General features: G+C 49.0%; 1 protein-coding gene across 5 annotated transcripts in view; it reads right to left on the reverse strand.

Annotated features, from left to right (window-relative positions):
• The window catches only part of LOC117353556 (nuclear factor of activated T-cells 5-like), a 281,088-nt gene that overhangs the window by 233,424 nt on the left and 30,115 nt on the right, over window positions 1-17,549 (reverse strand). For all 5 annotated transcript variants that reach the window (XM_033929614.1, XM_033929613.1, XM_033929615.1 and 2 more), the window contains exon 5: window positions 4,525-4,578. In XM_033929614.1, the coding sequence (XP_033785505.1) occupies window positions 4,525-4,578 (54 nt within the window). The remainder of the gene's footprint in view (window positions 1-4,524; window positions 4,579-17,549) is intronic.

Here is a 17,549-nt window from a genome sequence, read left to right on the forward strand (position 1 = left end):
GGGGGAACCCGCTCCACCGCCCGAAGGCTCAACAAGGCCCTGGCTTCCGCGAGGAGTAGAGGAAGCTGGGCACGATTGCACGGAGAAGCCTCCGGCGGATGTTCCGGCAGCGTGGCTAAGAAATTTAGCGAGTAGCCCTCGGAGATGATCCGAAGCACCCAAGTGTCTGAGGTGATCCCGGTCCAGGCCGCATAAAAGGCCCGCAGCCGACCCCCGATGGGAAGGGGGTCCGGCGAGAGTGCGGAGGGGGCCCGCCCCCTTCCGCACATCACGTCAAAAAGACGGCGCCGGCTTGGACACCCCCTGGGCCTGAGGTTTTGGTTGGCCCGCTCTACCCTGTCACGGGGGGCGCCGGGGCGGGGGCCTCGAGAAAGCCGGCGTGGACTTTTGCGGGTATCGCCGCGGGGGAGGTCTGAATGGCTTCAGCGGCGGGACCCGGGGTTTAGGACGGACCAAGGAGGCGATGGAGCGCTCATGTTCCGACAGTCGTTTGGTCGCCGCCTCCAGGGACTCGTCGAATAATTCCGATCCAACACACGGTAGATTGGCCAGATGCTCCTGCAAGTTCGGGTCCATATCAACTGTCCGGAGCCATGCCAGCCGGCGCATCGCCACCGCAAAGGCGGAGACCCTCGAGGCCAGTTCAAATGCGTCGTAAACAGCGTGGAACAGGTACAGACGCAATTGAGACAAATTGGCCATGAAAGTAGCAAACCCCTCCTTATGGGAATCTGGCATGACCCCATGATAACGGGGCAAGTCTTTCACCATGTGTCGAAGATAGGAGGAAAATGTAAAGGCATAATTGAGGACCCTTGTAGCCATCAATGAATTGGAATAGAGGCGGCGACCAAACTTGTCCAGGGTCCGCCCTTCCCGTCCGGGAGGAGCTGCCGCCGAAACCCTCGAGGGCTGCGATTTCTTCAGCGCCGACTCGACAAGTAACGACTGGTGAGACAGTTGTGTCTTCTCGAAGCCCTTACATGGGATGGTCCGGTACTTGGACTCCATCTTAGACGGCACCGCTGTGACTGTAAGAGGGGATTCCAAATTTCTCAGGAAGGTTTGGTGGAGGACCTTACTGAGAGGCAGCCGAGGAATTTCTCTCTGGGGAGTGGGCAAGTCTTGCTCCTCCAAAAACTCTTTCGTAAATTGAGAACCCTCGAGTAAGTCCAGGTCCAAAGCACTTGCCATATCCTGCACGAATCTGGAGAATGAGGAGGGCCTGGAAGGCGGGGAAGGAGTTCGAGAAGCTCGCGCCGCCAAAAAGGAGGGGGAAACCTCACGGGAATACTGAGGTTCCCTACTAGACCTCGACCCCCAGGAGGCCACATCCAGGGACCTTGAAAGGGTCGGGGATCGCCTATGCCCCGAGGAGCCCTTGGGAGAAGTCCCCGGGGTACGAGGCACCGAGGCACGCCCCCTCCGTCTCGGCGATGAGCCTCTCGAACCCCTGCCCTCAGATGAACGGAAAAGCCTCGGGTTGTCGAGGCGGAGCTCCGAGACCCGCAACATCTCACCCCCGGTCGGCGAGGAGCGACCGCGTCTCCGAGAAGAACCCCAAGAACGCTTGGGCTTCCTCGGCCGATGCCTCGCCCGAGGCCGGCCCAAGGGCGAGGAGCCCCGGGAGGACCTCGAGGAAGAGGAAGAAGAAGAGATCCTCCTAACTCGACGCACCTTGTCCCGAGGCCGCACGCTCCGCTCAGGTTGGTCAACCGAGGCCGAGGGCAAGGTCGGGGTCGAGGCCGGGAGAACCCCGGGGGCCGAAGCCGAGGGGACTGAGGCTGAGGCTGCTGATGCTGGAGCAGTCGAGGACGAGGCAGTCGAGGCCGAAGCCGGCTGCAGGTATGCAAGGGCCCCGGACAGCTCCGAGGCAATCAGCGCTCGGAGCAGGTCCTGGAAGACCGGAACCCCCATCATGGCGGGTAGGTCCGGGGCCGTCGGGTGCTCCCTGGAGGGCGACCTCGGTCTCGAGTATTCCCTCGGGGTACCCGACTTCGACACTCGGGGCGGGGCCGAGGACGACCCATCCGCCGTCGAGGAGCCCGAGGATGGCTTCTTCACAGACCCTGGAGTCGAGGAAGGAAGCGAGGACTTACCCTGGGCAGGCTTCGTCGAGGCAGCAGGCTTAGATGAAGTCGAAGGTCGCGGCGAGGTCGAGGTACCCGAGGCCGAGGTCAAGGCCGGGGCCGAAGCCGAGGCCGACGTCGAGGCCTTTGCCGCCGCGTCCGCAGCAAAGAGCTCTGCCAATCGGGCACGGCGTCTGCGGAGCGCTCGAGACTGAAAAGTCGAGCACCTATCGCAGGACTCCGTAGGATGCTCAGGGCCCAGGCAGAGCAAGCACCACCGGTGTGGATCGGTGATAGAGAGCAACCACATGTGAGAATATCATGCCTGCTTGTCCTGGGATAATGGTCTTTATCTGCCGTCATTTACTATGTTACTATGTATACTGCAATCTTTGGAAGTCCTGGACTAAATGGGAATTGGCCACCGAATGGAAAGATACACTTTCGGCAGCTGTGGCACCGGTATGCTGACCCACACGCCATGGGTGAGCAAATCTAATATCAGCTCCACAGGACACAAGATGGCGTAACCTAATCCGATGGCAGGCAGGCCCTTGACTCACTTACATGACAAGGCTGTCCAAGAATTGAAAAAAACATTTGGAGGCAGTATTGGTTGACCGGTCGACCAAGCTCCAATCATCTGTTGATGAGATTAAGGACACTTTGGAAATGTAGGCTTCTCAACTTCAGCATGCCAAGAATCGCATTTCTCACCAGGAGGACTGGGCTGGAATGATGGAAACTGCTTTGCAAGCAGGAGAGGAGAAATGTCACCTGTTGGAGGAGCGGACTGAGGACCAAGAAAATCAGAGCCGCAGAAATAACGCTCGACTAACTGGGCTCCCTGAAATGATAATGGAGAGAGAGCTTTGGGACTTGGTCACCATGTGGCTTTTAACTGCACTGGGGAAAGGTGAAGGAAAGCGGACAGTACAAGTGGAACAAGTGCACCACATGGGAAGCCACAGAGCAAATGATAAATGCCCGAGAGCTGTCATCACCCAGATACTGAACTACTCCGATAAGCATCATGTTATGAGCCTTTATAAAAATAAGAGAGATCTGCTGTCTAGAGATCACAAAGTATTGCTTTTTCAGGACTAGTCTGTTAAGATCTCTGAACAGAGGAGGGCTTTAGCCCCATATTGTACTTGGTTATTTCAAAAGAAAATTAAGTTTGTCTTGCAGTTCCTGGCTCAGGTGCTAGTTACTCCTGAAAATCATACCTTGATTCTAACAAAATCAGAGTTAAAAGATTTCCTGGCTCAGCTGCAGTAATCTACTGAGAGCTGGATATTGGAGGCCTTGTGGATTTTTCCAGTTTGACTACTATGGGATCTATTGAGAAAACAGTTTGTGGGATACCATACTAAGACCATAGTTGGTTTACACCCAAAGCAGAAGCAGCGGTTGTTTTACTTTTTCAGTTGGATTTGATCTCCAGGGACATTTTGCTTTGAACATATACTTTTTCTTCATTTTACACTAAATTGTGGGGTGAGGACGTTGCGTTGTTTCCACTGAGCAGAGGTGGACTTGGCAGCACTGTTCCTCAGGAATTCTCGTTCTGCTTGCATAGGGCTGGTAGTGTGAAGACATGGATTACCTGCAGTGGTGGAAGGCTGGTGATTGTACTGTGGTTGAGTTGAGAGAGGGGAGATGGCAGTAGATCTGGGGCTTTTGAGACGTAGGGGGGACTATAGGGGAAGGCAGGATGGGGGGATGGGTGGGGAAAGCCTGGTTGTACATCGGGGGATGGGATAGGGGTGTAGCATCTGAGGAGATGACTGATGGATTGGTGTTTAGTGTTTGCTTGGTGGGGAGATGGGAGCAGTGGTGTGTTGAGCAGGGGTGGTGGATTGAGCAGCCTGGATTTGTGGGGGTGGGTCTAGCTGGGGGATCAACCAACAATGTATTTCAGCCTTTGCTATGGATCATAGTTCATTTTGAGTGATTATGGTTAATTTGAAAGTAGCAACATTCAATGCAGATAGCATTACCTCGCCAGTAAAAGCAAAACATGGTAGTGTCACCTGACCAATATTCCTAAATTAAAGGATCACTCATATTTTCCACAAATGGTGTACATCTTACAAATTGTGCCAGAGGTATATAAACCTATGACTACAATTGTAGGTATAGCTTGAAGATGGTCACACTCCAAACGAAAGATTCACTTCCTGCTCTATCAGGTGGAAAACCAACCCCCTCTTCTATAAAACTGTGATAGCAGTTTTTAGCATGGTGAGCCACATTGAATGGCTCGCGCTGCTCCCGACGCTCATAGAGTTCCTATGAGCATTGGGAGCAGTGTGAGCCATTCAGCGTGGCTCTCTGCACTAAAAACTGCTATCGCAGTTTAATAGAAGAGGGGGCAAGTGGTTTATAATTATACATAATCAATAAAAAAATAGGGATTAATTTATAAATAACCAAAGGAAAATAAGCTTACCCTCCTCTGAAGCTTCCTTTATAGGTTCTTCATTCAGTGGGTTAATGGACTTAACTAAAAATAAAATAAAATAAATTCATATATACAGTAATAATTTTATTCAAGATAAGTAACATATCTAAATACAGTACTTACTGTTTTTTAGAAGCTAAAAATTTAAAAAAAACCTTTCCTTCTGTGCAATAAGCATGGAACTACAAAAAAGTAAAAAGTATTTAGCACCTGAATGCAGGACCACCACAAGTACACCTGATTCAGGAAAAAAATATTCAATTCGATTCAGCCTATTGAATCGATTTTTTGATTCAACTTTTCTGCCCAATAGCGTGTTTTTTCAAACATCCTGGTTGGTTATTTTATAACCTCTTCACCCCCTTTGCCCTCTCCTACTCACACTGGCGCTGTGGTGTAAACAAAATAAACAAAAAAGACTTTTCCTCTCTCTGTTAAATCCTAGCTCACGTTCATGGTCTAACACCAGCTCTGGCAGGATACCCATTTCAAATCTAACATATAATAATTTTATTTTTATATACCGTCCTACCACATAGTTCTAGGCCAGTGGTCCCAACACTGTCCTGGAGGACCACCAGGCCAATTGGGTTTTCTGCATAGCCCTAATGAATATGCAAGGAGCAGATTTGCATGCCTGTTACTTCCATTATATGCAAATCTCTCTCATGCATATTCATTAGGGCAAGCCTGAAAACCCGATTGGCCTGGTGGTCCTCCAGGATAGGGTTGGGAACCACTGTTCTAGGCGATTCACATACAGTACTAAAAGTATATAAACAGTGAATAAAAATTTAAAACCTAAGAACGACTAAGATTATACAATAATTAAATAAAATGCATTTGCGAAAATGGATAGATATTCCTTAAAAATGTTCAACTATAAAATCGATGTGCAAATTTCCCATCAATATTCTGAAACATCAATTTACAAATTTCTCAAATAAATCAGTTTTCAATAGTTTCCTAAAAGACATGTATGAATAGGCCTGAGAAATAATAGAACTTAACCATGAATCCATTTTACCTGCCTGAAAACCAAGCAATTTATCAAAGAATCTCTTGTAACGACAAGGCTTAATAATCAGGAACACAAATAAATACTGCCCTCAAGTTATTCTTTTGGGTTTATTGTAATCACAAAACAGAAAATAAAATAATTTTCTCTATCTTTTGTTGTCTGGTCATGTTAGTCCCAGGCTCTGGTTGTCTTCTGATCAGGGACTCCTTCTTCTTCTTGCTAAACATCCACCTTTCATCTTTGTCTTCCCCTTCTGTTTCCCTTCCCTCACCCGGAGGCCTGGCATCTTTCCTTTTTTCCATCTCCATCCCCACAGCTGCAGCGATGGACCCACCAAACCCAGATCCACTCAACTACCCTTCATCCAGTATCTCTCTCTCCTTCCCCATCACCCCAGGGTTCACCAGCTCTCCCTTTCTCGTCCCAACTACCCTCCTATCCAGTATCTCAATCCCCCACCCCCCTCCATACCATCCCTTGTGCCCTTCTCTCCCTTTCTGTTCCTTCCCTCCCTAAATCTCATTATACACCATCTCTCTCTGTTTTTAGACCAATTATTTCTTCCCCTCCCCCCTAGTCTGGTATATGCACGTCTCTTTGAACCCCCCTTCCCTCCCTCCCTCCATGTACTTCTACACCAGGGACCCCTCCTCCGAAGGCCTGACCCCCTGAAAGTCTGCACCCCCTCTGAAGGCCTGAATCCCCGCTGAAGGCTTGCATGTTTCCCCCTGGCCTCTCGCTCTTATCTTAAGATAATTGGCAGCCTGCAGAGAGGATCGTGTTGCTGTAGCAATCTTTGCAAGCTGCCATCATCCTCAGCACCACGTTCGCTCTACCGCAGTCCTGCCCCTCCTCTGACATCAGGGGCAGGATCGCAGCAGAGTCAACAAGGTGCTGAGGATGATGGCAGCCTGCAAACATCACTACAGCACCGCGATCCTCCCTGCAAGCTGCCGATTATCTTTAGGTAAGAGTAGGGAGGCCAGGGGGGAAGCTGCAAAGGGCCAAGACAGCACTTCCTGACTGAACCTCCCCCCTCGCCCCCTAAAGCAGCAGCAGCAAGCCAACAAGATTCAGTGCTGCTGCTCCTGCTTTAGGGAGGCCGATTTAAAATTGGGGAAGCCGGTTAAAAAAAAAAAAAAAAAATTCTGTTGGAACCTGATTCGAGTCAGAAATCTGGAAGTACTAGTACCTATGTTTAGATCTTGACTCTATTTTTTTTTTTTAGAATGCATGAGCCAGGCCAAAGGGAGGGGAAATTCTGTTCAAATATTGTTGTACTAAAGTTGGGCTAGACTTACTGATGTGCATAAATACCATTAATGCAAATTATTAGTGAATATGGGACCTGCAGTAAATAAAATGTATTAATACAATTTTTATTTATATACTGCCAATACCTCCATGAAATTCACAGAGGTTTATATAAATAATTAAGATACAAATTATTAAATAGTAATACAATAGTAAGGAATTATTAATAACAAATTCTTAAAATAGATAGGTCTTTTTGAAAATCTTAAAATTAGATTGCTGGTTAGTGCATAGTGTAAATCTATTTCATTGTGTCTAGGAAAAATGTCTAGTAAGGCAGGCCTCTTAATAATGCCTTCTCATGTTATCCGGCATATCACTTGGTTGGCAACATTTTTCTGCACATGGTATATAGCACAGGTTACTTACCGTATATAGCAAATATCCCTCTCCTAACCAAGTTATTAGAATCCATCATATCCACCCAACTCTCATCCTACCTAGAACGATTCTCTATCCTCCTACCCCACCAATTCGGCTTCAGACCCAACTTCAGCACCGAATCCCTCTTGGCCTCACTAATCTCTAAGGTACAACAACTCCATTCTCGCAACAAATTCGCTGTTCTTCTTCAATTCGACCTCTCCACAGCCTTCGATGTCATTCACCACGACATCCTAATCTTCCAACTCTCCTAAATAGGCATAAGCTCCACAGTCCTTGATTGGTTCTCGAAATTCCTACGCTTCCGCTCCTACACCGTTAACACAAACGGTTCCTCATCCCCTGCCTGGAAGCCGAAATGTGGAGTCCCGCAAGGCTCACCCCTCTCCCCTATCCTTTTCAACTTCTACATGTCCTCTCTGAAACTCCTTCATCTATCCCCCCTAGAAACTCTCTACTCCTATGCTGACGACATCCTCATCCTCCTCGAAACCGACGCGAACCTCTCGAACCTCGCTGAGAACATCTCCACATGTATTACGAACCTCCAATCCTGGGCCCAATCTGTACAAATGAAACTGAATGAGTCCAAAACCAAACTACTTTGGCTCGGCCCAATTTCAGATCATTTACCCACCTCCATCCCTCTACCTTCCGGCCCCACTCTTCAGCTTGAGTTTTCAAGCAAAGTCCTAAGCATCATCTTAGACTCCTCTCTCTCCTTCAACGATCACCTCAACTCCCTGGTACAAAAATGCTTCTTTAGCCTCCATATGTTGAGGAAAGTAAGATCTTGCTTTCATCATTCTCATTTCGCCATCCTCGTTCAATCCACCATCCTCTCTAGACTAGACTACTGCAACTCCATCTATATAAGCCTAACTAAGAAAAACCTCTATAGACTTCAGCTAATTCAGAACGCCACGGCCAAGCTTATTTTCGCAAAAGGCAAGTTCGATCACGTTTCCCCACTCCTCTCCAGGCTTCACTGGCTCCCAGTATACTCCAGAGTCCTCTATAAATGTGCCTGCTTAGCCTTCAAGATTCTACATGGCGTCCTTCCTCCCGTTATCCCACTCTTTTGGAATTCCTCAAACCCGCTCTCTTCTAGACCCTCCCAAAAACTGAAACTATCTTTCCCATCTATAAAAGGTATATCCCGCACAGGAAAACTTGGAACATCCCTCCCCTTCAGAACCACGGAACTCTGGAACAAACTCTCATCCCCGCTCAGAAATTCTAGCTCCTTCCAATCCTTCCGTAAATGCTTGAAAACTTGGCTCTTCTCAAAAATCTAATCACCTCCCGTTCTCTAGTACCCTGCCCCTCTCTATCTTCTCAGTCCCTCTCCTATATCCCTTCTTTGTAGTTCCTTTCCTCTCAACCTCTGTAAACCGTGCCGAGCTCTGCGCATGCGGAGATGGTGCGGTTTACAAACCTAAGGTTTAGTTTAGTTTAGTAACAGTTGTTATCCAGGGACAGCAGGCAGCTATTCTCACAAGTGGGTGACGTTATCCGACAGAGCCTCGATGCGGATGCCTCACAAGCAGACTTGCTTGAAGAAACTCGAACTTTCGAGTCGCCCGCACCACGCATGCGCGAGTGCCTTCCCACCCAGCGCAGGGCGCGTCTCCTCAGTTCAGATAACCAGCAGAGAAGCCAACCCGGGGAGGTGGGTGAGATGTGAGGATAGCTGCCTGCTGTCTCTGGATAAAGCACAGTTACTTACCGTAACAGGTGTTATCCAGGGACAGCAGGCAGATATTCTTGACTGATGGGTGACAGCACCGACGGAGCCCCGGTACGGACAATTTTAGAGTGATTGCACTCTAAGAACTTGGAAAGTTCTAGTAGGCCGCACGCGGACGCGCGAGTGCCTTCCCGCCCGACAGAGGCGCGCTGTCCCCAGTTAGGATAAGCCAGCTAAGAAGCCAACCCGGGGAGGTGGGTGGGACGCAAGAATATCTGCCTGCTGTCCCTGGATAACACCTGTTACGGTAAGTAACTGTGCTTTATCCCAGGACAAGCAGGCAGCATATTCTTGACTGATGGGTGACCTCCAAGCTAACAAAAAGAGGGATGGAGGGAAGTTTGGCCATTAGGAAAACAAATTTTGCAAAACAGATTGGCCGAAGTGTCCATCCCGTCTGGAGAAAGCATCCAGACAATAGTGAGATGTAAAAGTATGAACTGAGGACCAAGTAGCAGCCTTGCAGATTTCCTCAATAGGAGTGGAACGGAGGAAAGCTACAGATGCTGCCATAGCTCGAACTCTATGGGCCGTGACAGAACCTTCCAGTGTCAGTCCGGTCTGAGCATAACAGGACGTCCCAATTTATTCGGATCAAAGGACAGAAATAGTTGGGGAGCTGATCTGTGGGGCTTAGTACGCTCTAAATAGTAAGCTAGAGCCCTCTTACAGTCCAAAGTATGCAGAGCCTGTTCTCCAGAATGAGAGTGAGGTTTCGGAAAGAAGACAGGCAGAACAATGGATTGGTTGAGATGGAATTCCGAGACAACCTTAGGGAGAAACTTTGGATGTGTACGCAGAACCACCTTGTCATGATGAAAGACTGTAAACGGTGGATCAGCAACTAGTGCATGTAGCTCACTGACCCTTCTGGCAGAGGTAAGAGCAATAAGAAAAAGTACCTTCCAAGTAAGAAACTTGAAAGGAGCGGTAGCCAAAGGTTCAAATGGAGGCTTCATTAAGGCGGAAAGAACCACATTGAGATCCCAGATCACAGGAGGGGCTTTGAGAGGTGGTTTCATATTGAAAAGACCCCGCATGAATCTGGACACCAAGGGATGAGCCGAGAGAATTTTTCCATGGACTGGCTCATGAAAAGCAGCAATAGCACTGAGGTGGACTCTGATGGAAGTAGACTTGAGGCCAGAGTCAGACAAAGAAAGAAGATAATCTAACAAGGTCTCCACTGCAAGGGAAGAGGGATCATGATGATGAAGAAGACACCAGGAAGAAAACCGTGTCCACTTCTGATGGTAACATTGCAGAGTGGCCGGTTTCCTGGAGGCATCCAGAATGGAACGAACGGGCTGAGACAAAAGAGTATCATGAGAAGTCAGCCCGAGAGAAACCAAGCTGTCAGGTGCAGAGACGGAAGGTTGGGATGCAGAAGGGTCTCCTGATGTTGCGTAAGCAGAGAAGGAAACAGTGGAAGAAGAAAAGGCTCCCTGGAACTGAGTTGAAGTAGAAGGGAGAACCAATGTTGCCTGGGCCACCGTGGAGCAATCAGACTCATGGTGGCTCGTTCCCTCTTGAGCTTGAACAAGGTTCTTAACATGAGAGGCAGAGGAGGGAAAGCGTACAGGAACAGATTGGACCAATCGAGAAATGCATCCGCTGCCAGACGGTGAGGAGAGTAGAGTCTGGAGCAGAAGAGGGGCAGCTGGTGATTGTGAGGAGCTGCAAAGAGGTCTATCTGAGGAGTGCCCCATTGAGCGAAGATGGACTGTAGAGTTAAAGGATCGAGTGTCCACTCGTGAGGCTGGAGAATTCTGCTGAGCTTGTCCGCTAAGGAATTCTGTTCTCCCTGAATGTAGATAGCTTTCAGGAATAGTTGGTGATTTGTTGCCCAAGCCCAAATCTTCTGGGCTTCCTGGCACAAGAGGCGAGAGCCTGTCTCACCCTGCTTGTTGATGTAGTACATTGCAACTTGATTGTCTGTGCACAGCAGGAGGACTTGAGGAAAGAGAAGATGTTGGAAGGCCTTGAGGGCATAAAACATCGCTCTGAGTTCCAGGAAATTGATGTGATGTTTCATTTCCTGGCCTGTCCAAAGTCCTTGAGTTTGGAATTCGTTCAAATGAGCTCCCCAGGCATAAGGGGAGGCGTCGGTGGTGATGACAAGTTGATGAGGAGGTAGATGGAACAGAAGACCTCTGGAGAGATTTGAGGATATCAACCACCATTGTAGAGACTGACGAAGAGATGATGTCACAGATATGTGTCGTGAGCAAGGATCCGTTGCTTGGGACCACTGGGTAGCTAGGGTCCATTGAGGAGTGCGCAGGTGAAGACGTGCGAAGGGTGTGACATGGACTGTGGAGGCCATGTGACCCAAGAGTATCATCATTTGCTTGGCAGAGATGGAACGTTGTGGAAGTACCTGCTGACATAGAGATTGAAGAGTTTGAAGACGGTTGGACGGCAGGAATGATCTCATGAGGACTGTGTCCAGCACCGCTCCAATGAATTGAAGTCTCTGAGAGGGGATGAGATGAGATTTGGGTAGATTGGTCTCGAACCCCAGAAGTTGTAGAAACAGGATGGTTTGTTTGGTGGCCAGGAGTACTGTTTGAGATGAATTGGCCTTGATTAACCAATCGTCCAGATAAGGAAACACCTGAAGGTGGTGGGAACGTAGAAAGGCAGCCACCACAATCAGACATTTGGTGAACACTCTCGGAGAGGAGGCAAGACCGAAGGGCAGCACCTTGTATTGGTAATGACAATGATTGATCATGAAGCAGAGGTACTGTCTGGAGGCCAGATTGACGGGTACATGAGTGTATGCCTCTTTGAGATCGAGGGAGCATAGCCAGTCGTCTTGATGGAGAAGAGGATAAAGAGTTGCCAGAGAAAGCATCTTGAATTTCTTCTTGACCAAGCATTTGTTGAGATCGCGAAGATCTAGGATGGGTCTGAGATCCCCTGTTTTTTTGGGGACCAGAAAATAACGGGAGTAGAATCCCTGCCCCTTCTGATCTAGAGGAACTTCCTCTATGGCGTTCAGGAGGAGGAGGGATTGAACCTCTTGAAGAAGGAGAGAAGACTGAGAGGTGTTCAAAGCAGACTCTCTCGGCAGACTTTGTGCAGGACGTGTCTGAAAGTTGAGAGAGTAGCCATGGTGGATGATGTTGAGGACCCACTGATCCGATGTGATGTTCTCCCAACGGCTGATGTAACAAGAAAGACGTCCTCCTATGGGTCGAGGGAGAAGAGCAGATGGTGGAATACTGGCTATGCTTTGGAGAACCACGTCAAAAGGGTTGGGTAGACTTTTGTGGTGGAGGAGGTTTCACCTGTTGCTGCTGGGCTGGCCTAGGTGGATGTCGCTGTTGCTGGCGCTGACGTCTAGGCTGTTGAGTAGCCGGTGGCAAGGGACGGGCAGCATAGCGGCGCTGGTAGGCGGATTGTTGGCAAAAAGGCCGAGCAGGTGGAGTCTTTTTCTTAGTCTTCAGGAGAGTATCCCACCGAGTCTCATGGGCAGATAGCTTTTGTGTAGTGGAATCCATGGACTCTCCGAAGAGCTCATCACCTAAGCAGGGAGCATTTGCTAGGCGGTCCTGATGATTTACATCGAGCTCTGAGACTCTGAGCCATGCCAACCGACGCATGGCAACAGACATAGCCGTGGCCCTAGAAGTCAATTCAAAAGTGTCATAAATTGACCGAACTAGGAACTTTCGCAACTGGAGAAGAGAGGAAGAACAGGCATGAAAAGCAGATTTCTTGCGGTCAGGGAGGTACTTTTCAAAAGCAGCCATGTGTTGAATGAGGTGCTTTAAATAAAATGAAAAATGAAAAGCATAGTTTCCTGACCTATTGGCTAACATGGCATTTTGATATAAACGTTTGCCAAATTTGTCCATTGACTTTCCTTCTCTGCCAGGAGGGACTGAGGCATACACACTAGCTCCCACTGATTTCTTTAGTGTGGATTCTACCAAAAGAGACTCATGCGGGAGCTGAGGTTTGTCAAAACCAGGAATGGGAATAACCCTGTATAAGGAGTCCAGTTTACGAGGAACTCCTGGTACAGTCAGGGGAGTCTCTAGATTTTTATAAAACGTCTCTCGTAAGATGTCATGGAGAGGAAGTTTGAGAAATTCCCTTGGAGGCTGGTCAAAGTCCAGAGCATCAAGGAATGCCTTGGATTTCTTAGACTCAGCCTCCAAGGGAATCGAAAGAGATTCACACATCTCTTTTAAGAAAGAGGTAAAGGATGTGGAATCTTGTTTAGAAGAGGGATCTGCAATAAGGTGATCCTCTTCGTCAGAGGAACAGTCGCCCTCAGACAGAAAAGGGTCTTCAGAGTCACCCCACAAATCAGGATCCCTAATATGAGAGCCACGGTCTCGAGATTCCGGAGTGGAGGGTTCCAGGTGTCGGGTTTTGCGCGCTGACTTACCCGATCTCATAGACACGGTACCGGGAGATGTGACATGTTGCATCGGCAACAAAGTCTGCACCGCCTGGTGCTGAGCTCTCGGTTCCGGTGCTAAAATTGGCATCGAAGTAGATGAAGCAGTGTGGACCGGTACCGACAAAGTGGATGCCGATAAAAGAGGGCGCTCCACTGTCGGTAACGGTGGCTCAGACCGGACCGGGACTGGAAGGTTCGGTGTCAAAAGTGCGGGAAGGAGTTGTTGTAACTGCTCCTTAAGTTGCACTTGCAGGACAGCAGCAATCCGCTCGTCCAGTGAAGGCACCGGTACCGCCTTTTTCTTCTGCGGTACCTGTGGTGCCGCTCTACGCTCCGAGGATGAGGAACCCGATGTCGAGGGGCTCACCTCGATAGGAGCGGAGCGCTTCCGTGGGCGCCTTGAGGCTGGCAGGACTGGACTCGCTGCTACTGAGACCGGAGGACGCTCCAACGGGGAAGGCTTCTTAGCCGGCTTACCTGCGGGGTGCGACGCCGGCGCGGTGTCGATGAAGTAGGTGCCGACTGAGATGGGGCCGATGTCGGTGCCAGTGCTGCGGAATCAGACATCTCGGCGCCAAATAATAACCGCTGTTGGATCTGGCGGTTTTTAAGAGTTCTCTTTTTTAAAGTCGCACAGCGGGTGCAGGTAGACGCTCGATGGTCAGGACCAAGACATTGCAGACATCAGTTGTGTGGGTCTGTGAGTGAAATTGGTCGAGCGCACCGCTGGCACTCCTTAAACCCGGGTTGAGGGGGCATGAAGGTAAAAACGGCTTCTGCCAAATCGAAGGCCGAGGCCTCAATGGTGGCAACAGGCCCCGCCGGGGCGAAACCGAAACAAAAAGAAAAGAAAACACAAATTAGTTTTTTTTTTTTAACAAAGAAAAGAAAAGAAAAAGAAGGAAACAATATTTCCAACCAAGTTTACGCGAGCGGGAAGGCGAAAGGAACAAAAGTTTTCAACAGCCGTTGAAACATGCGTCTTCTTAGCTCCGTGGAAACTAAGAAACTGGGGACCGCGCGCCTCTGTTGGGCGGGAAGGCACTCGCGCGTGCGCGGTGCGGCCTACTAGAACTTTCCAAGTTCTTAGAGTGCAATCACTCTAAAATTGTCCGTACCGGGGCTCCGTCGGTGCCGTCACCCATCAGTCAAGAATATGCTGCCTGCTTGTCCTGGGATAACAACTGTTACGGTAAGTAACTGTGCTTTATCCCAGGACAAGCAGGCAGGTATTCTCACAAGTGGGTGACCTCCAAGCTCACCAAAGTGGGATGGTGGGAGAGTTGGCAACTTAGGAGAATAAATTTTGCAATACTGTTTGGCCAAACTGTCCATCCCGTCTGGAAAAAGTATCCAGACAATAGTGAAAAGTGAAGGTATGAACCGAGGACCAAGTAGCAGTTCTACAAATTTCCTCAATAGGAGTGGATCTGAAGAAAGCTACTGAAGCTGCCATTGCTCTGACCTTATGGGCTGTGACTTTACGGTGAAGGGGTACTGCAGCCTGGGCATAGCAGAAAGAGATGCAAGCCGCCATCCAATTGGAGATGGTACGCTTAGAAATAGGACATCCCAACTTGTTCGGATCAAAGGAGACAAAAAGTTGAGGAGCAGTTCTGTGTGGTTTGGTGCGTTCCAAATAGAAAGCCAAAGCATGTTTACAGTCCAGAGTATGAAGAGCTGATTCTCCAGGATGAGAATGAGGCTTTGGAAAGAATACTGGAAGAACAATGGATTGGTTGAGATGAAATTCAGAGACCACTTTAGGAAGGAATTTCGGATCAGTGCGAAGAACCACCTTGTCATGATGGAACACTGTAAAAGGTGGATCCGCAATTAACGCTTGGAGCTCACTGACTCGTCGAGCGGAAGTGAGGTCAATAAGAAATACCACTTTCCAAGTGAGATTCTTCAGATGAGCTTTGTCCATTGGTTCAAATGAAGGTTTTATCAGCTGAGTAAGAACAATATTGAGGTCCAAAACCACAGGAGGAGGTTTGACATTGAAAAGTCCTTTCATGAATCTGGAAACCACAAGATGAGCAGAGAGAGGTTTCCCTTCAATAGGCTGATGGAAAGCAGCATTTGCACTAAGATGGACTCGTATCGATGTAGACTTGAGGCCAGAATGAGAAAGGTGCAAAAGATAGTCCAAAACTGAAGATAAGGAGGAATGTTGAGGCTCCTTATGATGAGAAAAACACCAAGTAGAAAATCTAGTCCATTTTTGGTGATAGCATTGTCTAGTAGTAGGCTTTCGTGAAGCTTCCAAAACATCCCTCACAGATTGAGAAAACTGGAGAGGAGCTATGTTGAGAGGAACCAAGCTGTCAGGTGTAGACTGTAGGTTGGCATGAAGCAGAGATCCCTGATGCTGTGAAAGTAGAGAGGGAAAAACTGGTAGAAGGTATGGCTCCCTGCTGCTGAGTTGAAGTAGAAGGGAGTACCAGGGTTGTCTGCACCACCGAGGAGCAACCAGAATCATGGTGGCATGGTCGGACTTCAGCTTGACCAGTGTCTTTTGAATGAGAGGAAACGGAGGAAACGCATATAGAAAGAGATTCGTCCAGTCCAGAAGAAAAGCATCCGCCTCGAGGCAATGAGGAGTGTAGATCCTGGAGCAGAACTGAGGCAGTTTGAAGTTGGGGGGGGAGGGGCTGCAAAGAGATCTATCTGAGGCGTGCCACACTGAGAGAAGACATGATGAAGGGGCGTGGAATGGAGAGTCCATTCGTGAGGTTGTAGAAGACAACTCAAGTTGTCTGCTAAGGCAGATCCCTTGCCTCCCTGTTTGTTGACATAATACATTGCGACTTGATTGTCCATGTGAATGAGGACTACACGGTCGTGAAGCATATGCTGAAAAGCATTGAGAGCACTGAAAATCGCCCTGAGTTCCAGGAGATTGATGTGACACTGACAATCCGTACTGGTCCAATATCCTTGAGCACGGAGACCATCTAGATGAGCCCCCCAAGCGTAAGTTGAAGAATCGGTCATGAGAACCTTCTGATGGGGGGGGGCGTGTGAAAAAGTAAGCCTCTGGATATATTGGAAGAGAGCATCCACCACCGAAGCGACTGTGTCGAAGCAGGAGTGACCTGGATGTGTCTAGTCAGAGGGTCGGAAACCTGCGTCCATTGAGATGCCAGGGTCCACTGAGGAATTCTGAGGTGAAGTCTGGCAAAAGGAGTCACATGTACTGTGGAAGCCATGTGACCCAGAAGAACCATCATGTGTCTCGCCAAGATGGTCGGGCGAGAGGAGACCGAATGACAAAGATGGAGAAGAGCCTCCAGACGTTGTTGAGGAAGGAACGCTCTGAGTTGGACAGTATCCAGAACAGCTCCGATGAATGGAAGAGTCTGAGAAGGCTGGAGATGGGATTTCGTAAAGTTGATTTCGAATCCCAGACTCTGCAGGAACCAGATAGTTCGCTGGGTAGCTAGGACAACTCCTTGAGACGTTGAATCCTTGATGAGCCAGTCGTCCAGGTATGGAAACACCTGAAGACCATGGTTCCTGAGCGCAGCGGCCACCACTACCAGGCAATTGGTGAAGAATCTGTGTGACGAGGCCAGGTCGAAAGGGAGCACACTGTATTGATAATGAAGATTTCCCACCTGAAATCTGAGGTATTGACGGGAGGCCGGATGGATGGGAATATGCGTGTAGGCCTCCTTGAGATTTAGTGAGCATAACCAGTCGTTCTGCTCGAGAAGGGGATACAAAGATGCTAGGGTCAACATACGAAATTTTTCTCTGACCAGAAATTTGTTGAGCACCCCGAGATCCAAAATAGGACGCAGATCGCCCGTCTTCTTCGGAACAAGGAAGTACCGGGAGTAAAATCCCTTGTTCTGCTGAGCCAGAGGAACAGGCTCGATAGCTCGGAGCTGAAGCAAAGTCTGAGCTTCCTGAAGAAGAAGGGCGGTCTGGGCAGAATTGGAAGGATACTCTCTTGGAGGATGTTCCGGAGGAACTTGATGGAACTGAAGAGAGTAGCCCTCCCTGACGATGGAAAGGACCCAGAGGTCGGTGGTAATAGTCGTCCATCGGTGGTAAAAATGATGGAGACGACCTCCGATAGGAGGAAAAACGGGAAAAGGCAGAATGACTGAAGT

Source organism: Geotrypetes seraphini, chromosome 2, assembly GCF_902459505.1.
Source record: "Geotrypetes seraphini chromosome 2, aGeoSer1.1, whole genome shotgun sequence".
NCBI classification, from domain to species: domain Eukaryota; kingdom Metazoa; phylum Chordata; class Amphibia; order Gymnophiona; family Dermophiidae; genus Geotrypetes; species Geotrypetes seraphini.